Source organism: Eumetopias jubatus, unplaced genomic scaffold (genome assembly GCF_037043125.1).
Source record: "Eumetopias jubatus isolate StellerSeaLion01/CBP00866 unplaced genomic scaffold, mEumJub1_p1.0 scaffold_12, whole genome shotgun sequence".
NCBI classification, from domain to species: Eukaryota; Metazoa; Chordata; class Mammalia; order Carnivora; family Otariidae; genus Eumetopias; species Eumetopias jubatus.
The window spans coordinates 92,516,646-92,525,761 of NW_028274818.1; the positions used below are offsets into that span (position 1 = coordinate 92,516,646).

At 53.5% G+C, this 9,116-nt stretch overlaps 1 protein-coding gene across 5 annotated transcripts in view; it reads left to right on the forward strand.

Moving 5' to 3' along the window:
• The window catches only part of IL4R (interleukin 4 receptor), a 37,226-nt gene extending 34,086 nt beyond the window's left edge, over nucleotides 1-3,140 (forward strand). For 4 of the 5 annotated variants that reach the window (XM_028110308.2, XM_028110307.2, XM_028110310.2 and 1 more), the window contains exon 11: nucleotides 624-3,140. In XM_028110308.2, the coding sequence (XP_027966109.1) occupies nucleotides 624-2,118 (1,495 nt within the window). In that variant the 3' untranslated portion in view covers nucleotides 2,119-3,140. The remainder of the gene's footprint in view (nucleotides 1-623) is intronic. The other variant, XM_028110312.2, reaches the window with a different exon arrangement.
• Nucleotides 3,141-9,116: the final 5,976 nt, after the last annotated feature.

A 9,116-nucleotide genomic window follows, 5' to 3' on the forward strand; every position in this document is an offset into this window, starting at 1 on the left:
GGGGAGGCGGGCATGGTGGCTAAGCCCCCTGAGTTTCACTGGGAGGGGGGTCAGACCCATGCTGAACCCCCTTGGAAATGTCAGTCTGGCCTGAGCAAGGCTGATAGAGGTGAAAGCTGAACAGTGGTTACAATGTTGGCATAATTACATACTGGTTGGCAGAGAGCCGCCATCTTGAATCCTTGAGAATCTGATCATCACCCTGACCTCCCAACACCTCCATCACCTCTAGCTCCTCCCTCACACGGCCCCAGCCTAGGACTCTGTGGCCACAGTCATTACTTATGCTGTGGTATTGATAAATATTTTAGATTGATAAGTATTTTAAATATCATCGTCCCTGACAGAGACTTCTCCTTATTCAGTAGACTGAGTTTGTATTAGCTGCCAGGTAATGGGCGGCCTCCAGAAATCCCAAAATAAAACACAGGCCCTGCCTTCAAGGAGTTCCCAGTGTGGTAATGGAGATAGACTGATAGATTATTGATTATGAAGTCAGGAGGCATGTCTGCAATAGATAGACATCAGTCCGGGATGGTTTCAGAGCCAAGCTTTGAAGGGTGAATAGGAGTTTTTCTAGCAGAGAAAATGAATCCTGACTAAACTTTTCTCTGCTCTCAAAGACACTGGAAGACCTGTCTTACCAAGCTCCTGCCCTGTTTACTGGAGCACAGCATGGACACGGATGAGGACTCCTCTAAGACTGCCAGAAATGCGCCTTTCCAGGCTCCTGGAAAATCAGCATGGTGCCCTGTGGAGGTCAGCAAGATGATCCTCTGGCCAGAGAGCATCAGCGTGGTGCAGCGTGTGGAGCTCCTTGAGGCCCCGGTGGAGAATGAGGAGGAGGAGGAGATGGAGGAAGATAAAAGAAGCTTCTGCCCATCACCCGAGGGCAGCGGGGGCAGCTTCCAGGAGGGCAGGGAGGACATCGCAGCCCGGCTGACGGAAAGCCTCTTCCTGGACCTTCTCGGGGGGGAGCCTGGGGGCTTTTGCCCACAGGGTTTGGAGGAGTCCTGCCTTCCTCCTCTAGGAAGTGAGTGCCCTCAGATGCCCTGGGCTGAGTTCCTGGGTGCGGGGCCCCAGCCTCTGCACCCCAAGTCCACTCCTTGGGCCTCTCCAACCCCGAGGCCAGCCAGCCCGGCTTTCATGGAGATGCCCCCTGTCGTCACAGACAACCCCGCGTACCGCAGCTTCGGCAGCCTCCTGAGCCAGTCCGCAGCCCCCGGGGAGGGTGACTGCCACCCAGAGCCGGCCGAACGCCCCGGGGAAGCAGACCCCGGCATCCCCTCCGCCCCCCGGCCTGAGCCAGAAAGCTGGGAGCAGATTCTGCGCCAGAGTGTCCTCCAGCACCGGGAGGCCCCGGTCCCTGGCCCGGGCCCCAGCAGCGGCTACCGGGAGTTCATGTGCGCCGTGCAGCAGGCCTGTGCCCCCGACGCCGGGGTGGCGGGCTTTGGTCCTTCCGGGGAAGCAGGGTACAAGGCCTTCTCCAGCCTGCTCCCGGGGACATCTGGGGATGAGGGCAGCCATGGGGAGGGGGGCTACAAACCCTTCCAGAGCCTCACTCCTGGTGGCCCTGGGGCCCCTGCCCCCATCCCCCTGTTCACCTTCGGACTGGACGTAGAGCCAGCGCACAGCCCTCGGGCCTTGGTCCTCGCAGGCAGCGCCCCAGGGCACCTGGATGTGGAGCCGGCGGGGAAGGAAGGGGACAGCCACAAGACCCTGCTGGCCCCGGAGCAGGCCACAGACACCCTCAGGGACGACCTGGCCGGCAGCATCGTCTACTCGGCCCTCACCTGCCACCTGTGTGGCCATCTGAAGCAGTGGCACAGCCAGGAGGAGCGTGGCAAGGCCCACGTGGTGCCCAGCCCCTGCTGTGGCTGCTGCAGAGACCAGTCCTTGCCCCTGGTGAGCCCCCTGCGGGCCCCAGACACCCTGCCAGGGGGGGCTCCTCTGGAGGCCAGCCTCTCTCCAGCCTCCCTGGCCCCCTTGGGCATCTCAGAGGAGGGCAAGCCCTCCCTGTCCTTCCAGCCTGCCCCCAGCAATGCACAGAGCTCAAGCCAGACCCCCACAGAGATGGCCATGCTCTCCACTGAGCCCACGTGCATCAGCGCTTCTTAGGTGTGTCCCCCCCGTCACCGCTGTCACGGGAGGGCCTTAGCCAGGCCTGTGACAGGCCTCCCCCGCCTCCCCGGAAGGTGGCTGGGCTGGCAGATTTGTGAAAGTCTCGGAAAACCCCGGTATGAAGTGGTGAGGTGGTCTGACGTGGGATTACAGATACCGGACCCCCCCACCCCACCCCATCTCCCAGCCTTGGCCTGGGCTCAGCATATCCCATGGGAGTGGATGGCATGGGGTCGAGGCAGCTTCAGAGATCAGGAGTTCCTTGGGCCCCTTGGCTTGTGCACCAGCCATTGGCCACTTCATCGGTCCCCAGCTTGTCCAGGGTGCTGTCCCTGTCATGCCTCCCCCCGACCCCAGGCCTGCTTTGTCCACCATGTCTTGCCCAGCCCTGGGATTAGCTGCTGCTGCCTATGAATTGGACGCCGAGCCCAGCAACTAACCAAGCCAACGGGGGAAGGATTTGGAAGCCTTGGGAAATGGATGGGACATTAAAGTTCAGGAAGGGTGGTCATTTGGCCAGAGGTGCCCATTCATTCAACAGACCTCCCTTGGGCTGACACTGGAGGTGGGATCTGGGCTGGAGTGGGGAGGGCGTGCTTCGTCAAATGCGGGCAACAGACACCAGAGGACACGGAAGGTTGTGATCGTCAAGCCATGACGAGTTGCCATCAGGTTCCCACATGACCATAAGACTGGGGACTCCTGTGAAGCACGGGGCCTCTCTGTGCCCCCATGGATGCTTGCTGGCAGCCACGGAGACGCCAGACAAAGAGAGTGGCTCCGGTCCAGTGACCCTGACATGCTGGGCGTTCCAGACGGACCACACCAGGCACACTTAGCCTGCACATTGACCTACCCCTCAGGTTGAGTAATGCTTGTTTGCATCTCAAAGATTGTTTTATCACCTGGTATTTGTCTAGGCTGGGGAGGGTGGAGCAGGAGGGTGTGGAGTTTTGTATAAATAAAGGCTCTTTATCTCCTTCCCCGCCCCCTTCTTATTAAATAAACATACTGCTGGACCTGGTTGTGAGCACTTTGTCTCCTCTGTTAACTCGTTGAATCTTGCTGTCCAGGGGAATTGAGGTCCAAGAGATTAAGTAACTTTCTGTCTCTACTTGGGTTCCTCCGAGACCGGGATTCAAGTGCAGGTCGTTGTTTTAGGAGGTGACTCTAGGACACCTTGCTCAGGAGGGGGAAGTGAGTCAGGGAAGGTCAGGAGGTAGGAAAGGGTGTGTTACCCAGCAGGGCTACTGACCTTCACCCCTCTGGGCGCCTGGGATAGCCATGCAGGACGCATGCCTAAAGGGATCCCTGCAAAGGTGAAGGAGCTGGGGTGCTTGTCCACCAGCTTCCGTCTGGTCGAGGGCTCCTTCCATAGGCATTCATTCTCCAGCACGACTGGCTGCTCCCCAAGGCCCCAGGCTGAGAGTAAAGACTACTGGAGCACACTTTGGCACGTCGGGGAGACGCGGACAGAGATTGCCGGCAGCTGCTACACTTTGCCAAGTCACACAGCTAGTTAGTGGCGGGCCCGTCCATAGATGAACCCAGGCAGGGTCTCCATTAGCCAGGCTGTCTGTAGGTGATCCATGCTTGACATCCAGGCAGACAGCATGAAAACGCAGATGGGATTTAAGCTCTTATGTCCGTGATCACTCTGGTGTCTGAGTAGCTACCCTGATGGCCACACTTGCAAAATAGGTGGCTTGGTTGTCTGAGGTTCCTTTCTGTTCTGGCATTTTACACAATGCACTAGAAGCAATGGGGAGCTCACGACCTCACATGCAGCCTGATGTTTGTTAGAAATCCTGAGCCCAAATCTGTGCCTTTCGATGCCAGAGTCACCTCCCACCCCACGATTTACAGGTGGGGGAACTTAGTGCTAGAAAGGAAAAGGGACTTGCTCAAAGTCACACAGTGAATGACAGAGCTTGAACTAGTCCTCTGGACTTTCTGCCTTCAAGAACTCTTTATAAAAAACATAATAATTTAATATCAAAATAACTATTTAGGGCCACGCAATATGCTAAGTGCTATACACATCCACTACCTCATAGCGCTAGGAGGCAGGTGCGATTATTATCCCAATTTGATAGATAAGGAAGCAGGCCCAGAGAGGTTGAGGTTTAGCTTAGGACCACACAGCGAGGACACCCGGAGCAGGACTTGACCCAGGTCAGACCGCAGAGCTCCCAGCCACCACGGTACGCCTCCTCGTGTACAGCAAGCCACCTATGTGAATGTCAGCTCGAATCCATTTTGCCTGAGCGTTGTCTCAGAAAACATGTTTGTGGGCGTGGTGGAGGGGTGGCTGGGATGGAAGTCCAACACAGAAGCGCGGCTGATCTCCTTGTCCTCTCCCCCACGATCTCAAGAGAAGGGGACCCAAGTCATCAGCTGAGACTCGTAATACAGAGTCGTCTGGGCTCTGGGAGGTGGGAATAGAGAATTAGACCCCTTCCGTTTTTTAGGTGGATTTAAACCACCCTCCTAGGTTCAGGGAAGCCGGGGAAAAGGCCACTGTTCTTGCTTCCCCAGATGCTCTTCTCCAGCTTAACACAGGGAAGGAGGAAGCAGTGAGCAAGAAAGCGGCACCTCCCACCGATATTTACTGAGCACGTACTGTGTGCCCAGCACTGTGCTGGGCACTGAGGCAACTGAGACAAGGTCCCTTTCTTCCTGGATCTTACAGTTCAGTGCAGGAGACAGTCATTAAATAGACAAAGGGGAAAGTTACAAACACTGAGGGGTGCTATGGAGAAAAGCACTATGAAAAGTGCTATGGGGTCTGAAGTAGGGGGATCTAACAGGGAGGTCTTTAAGGAGGTGACATTTAAGCTGAACCTTCGGTGACTGGAAGAAGCCAGGAAGTGCTGGAGGAAGAGCATTCTGGGCAGAGGGTAAAGCAAGTGCAAAGGCCCTGAGGCATAATGAATTTGATACATTCGCAGTTCGAAAAGATCGGCTACAGCGCAGTGAGCCAGGGACCAAGGTGGGAGATAGGCAGGATGGGAGCCAGAGGGAGGAATTTACATCTTGGCTCAACTGCACAGTAGCCCATGCACTGAGAAACATGGTCCGGTGGAAACCAGGCACCAATCTTCAATCTCCCCAATCCCCAAACGAAGCTACCCATAAGCAGAAGCCAGCGAAGGGAAGTGAAGCCCCTGGAAGTGTTCCTCCATCCAGCAGGGCTCCCTCCCACCTTGTCAAAGTGGAGGACTCAGGTTCCTCCTGACAACAGCGACTGGAGCAGGGGGAGGCGGTTCAAAATTCTCATTGCTGATATTCTCACTCAGGAGTGAAGTGACTTCCCCCAGGGAATGGCTGGCTGCCTGGGGCCTTCTTGGAATTTCTTCAATAAAGAACTCTTAAAAATCCTCTTAAAATCTGGTCCTTGCCCCACCCTCCCCCATTCTCCAAATTAGGCAAGGAACCCTAAGGTATTTACGTCATGAAGCCCCAGACCCCTTCTCTGCTGCATCCCCTTTATCCTGCCCAAGCCTTGGCATTCTTTTTTGTAAAACAGGAAGGATAATAAAGCCTGCATCCTAGGGATAACCTGGAGATAGTCTCCCTCATCACCATCATCTTCATCACCTTTGTCCCTTGTCTCAGTGTGGCTCCAGAAAGATCAAAGAAAGAATGGGAAAGGGCTGCATCAAACGTTTGCCCCAAGAGCGTTGGAGGAGGGGGTACCTGGTGGATCAGGTGGGCCCAGCCCAGTACTGCAGCTGGAAGTAGGCTGGGGGGGGCGGGGGGGCGGAGCAAGATCCTGGCGGCGAGGGAGTTTCCCAGCGCCCCCGCGGGGCTGGACCAGAGGTGCGCAGGGCAGGAGGGGGATGGGCCTCGCAGACCCCGGGCAGCCTGAGATGCGTTGATTTCAGGGTCCCCCCCGGCCCCCCTCGGCCCCATCCCCACACACTTCCAGCCTTGATTTTACAAAGATCCCCCGCCCTCTGGGGGAGGTGAGCCTCTGCTTTATTTTATTTTATTTTATTTTATATTTTATTTTATCTTATTTTTTACACAAAACCCCTGCTTATTGTTTGTTTGTTTTTGATTACTAAATTGGCACGTGCGGCCTTCTCCGATTCAGAGAAAACATAAAGGTATAAAGAGGAAAGTGAAAACCACCGGAAATCCCATCCCCCGCCTGGCTCCCTGTGGGCGATCACAAAATGAATGTTTGTTTTTGAAGGTGTAACTCCATGAACATCCTGTTGAATAAACTTTCTGACATTATTTTCCCACGAAAGTTGAGCCACTGCAAGGGAGGCATGAGCTCATCAGATCCCCACAACAGGGCTATGACGTGGGCCTGACTTGCCCATGAGGAGCCCTGATTCCTGACCACTCTCGGCCACCATTTGCCCATATTTGCATACCCCTCTTCCAGGTCTCGGAACACGGAGACTCCAAGAAGCAAGGGCTCTGCACTCATCCTGCCTCGTTTGGAACCTGCCTGTGCCAATCAGGGGCTGTGTGACTGTGGGCAAAGTACTTGACTACTCTGGGCTTCAGTTTCCACCCCAACAAAGATGGCTGAGAGAAGTAGCATGCAGCCCGCAGCGACGGGGTGAGGAGCAGATGTGTCAGCTGGACAATGCCAGTTCTTTCTCAAAATCCCACCGTTTCCCACACGATTATTGACAAGCCAGGGGCGCCTGGCCAGTGGGGGGGAATGGCTGCGTCGGACTGGCTGCAGGCTCGCTCTTTGGTCCCTGCTGCCCTCTTGAGGCCGCTCTGGCCCCAGCGTCTGCCTCTGTCCCGGTGCCTCCAAGTTTGGGTCGACGCCGCGCCTGGGAGATCCCGGGGCCCCTGGCCCCACCTCTCTTTCTTCTCTGCCTTTCTCCCCATCCCTGTCAGCACCTCGCAAAGGGGTCTGACACACTTTAGGAACTCAGAGTGCTCCAAGGATCAGCTGTGTGGCTGGAGGCCAGTCACCTAACCTCTCTGTGCTTGCTTCCTAATCTGTAAACTGGGAATGATACTAGTACCACCCTCATGGACCAGTAGTTAAAATTAAATATGCTAGTTCATGTAAGCCTTAGGGTGGTGTCTGCACATGGTTAGTGCTGTCCAAGGGCCTGCTCGCATTCTTCTTATTATACTGAATAGGTCTGTGGGTGTTGTGGGAATGACGGCATAAAACGTAATTAAAGGGGGGCGCCTGGGTGGCTCAGTCAGTTAAGCGTCTGCCTTCGGCTCAGGTCATGATCCCAGGATCTGCTTCTCCCTCTGCCCCTCCCCCTGTTCGTGCTCTCTCTCTCTCTCTCTCTCAGATAAAATAAATAAAATCTTTAAAAAAAAAAACATAAAGGAAATAACATTTTAAATTTAATGCTATTTTATTGCAAAAAAAAGGTCAGACTAGCCAACAGAAATCCAAGACAGAAATGGTCCCAATGGCTTCATGCCACCAATTTGTCCAACAACTTCTAGATGTTCACATGCAGAGTCAGTGCTTTTGTCTATTTGCAGAGGTGTGGACCACAGGTTTCTCCCCACCTATCCATACACATTACATATATCTTCTCCCTCCCACCCTCACTGTTTTACTCCTTTCTGCTCATGTTCTTCCATATCTCCCCCATGTCACAGGGTCTTGCCCAGACTCTGCTTCTCTCCTCCCCGCAGACCCGAGTCACCAAGCTTTCAACAGATCTTTCCAGAGAAAGAGAATGAGACAACGGGAATGTGCTGGAGTAGGAGACCCTAAGCTCACCTCATCCCATGGATACAACTAAACACTCACATCAGTGTCGATAACCCAGAGCAGGAGACAAGAGAGAGATGCAGAGGGAGAGAATAACACTAAACCAAACTTCGAATCCTAGCTCCAGTCTGAAATCTGACTCCAACCACAGAATCACTTCTGACTCAAGCCATAAATGGATTCCTGACCCACACTATGGACCTATTCATGATCCTGGCTGCACACTGACCCCAGCCACATGCTGACCCCTAGCCCTGGCCACAGACTAATCTTTGACCCCAGCTATAGACTGATCTGCGATTCTGGCCATCTGGACCACTCGCTCCCAACCACTGACACCCCACCCCATCCAGGAACTGGCATTTCCTGATTTCCAGCTGGTAAATTCAGCTCAAGTTGGTTAACAAATCTGGTCCTTCCTCTTTGTCATGGAACCGCAGTGCAAGCTGGCAGTCCTCTTTTCTAACCAAAGAGAGCAGCAGTAGGAGAGGGTCCCTTTGACATCACCTGTGCTGCTTTGGATGTGACGGTGGTTTGGCAGCCATCTTGTGATCATGAGGGGACAAGGCTGGAGATGAAAGATAATGTCTGAATATGGCAGAATGGGAGAAGAAAAGAGTGTGGGTCCTTGATTACATTATCAAATGATCAAATCAACCTCCGGATTCTTAAATAAACCATAAACCTGCTTTCGTGTAAGCCACCACAGAGTTTCTTCTGCAGTCATAAAACAGCCTTAAAGATTGTGGTAGGTAGAATAATGAACCTCCAACAACACTCACATCCTAATCCCTGGAAACTGAACATGTTATGTTACATTGCAAGGGAAAGTCAAGGTTGAAAGTAGAATCCAGACTGCTGATGGACTGATTTTGCAATGGAAAGATTATCCTGGATTGTTTAGATGGGCCCAAGGCTCATATAATCACAAGGGTCTTTATAAGTGAAAAGGGATGTAGGAGAGTTAGTGTCAGAGAGAAATTTGAAGATACGAGGCTGCTGGCTTTGAAGATGGAAGAAGGGAGCTATGAGCCAGGAATGTAGGTGACCGCTCAAAGCTGGAAAAGTCAAGGAATAGATTCTTCCCTAGAGTCTCCAGAAGGAATGTGATCAATCAACCCAGCCGAGACCTTGATTTTTAGTTCAGTGAGACCAATTTTGGTCTTCTGAGCCCCAGGACTGTAAGATAATACATTTTTGTTTCAAGCCACTAGATTTGTGGCGACTTGTTATGGCAACAATAGGGAACTAGGACATGGATATTTCCATGTGTCTG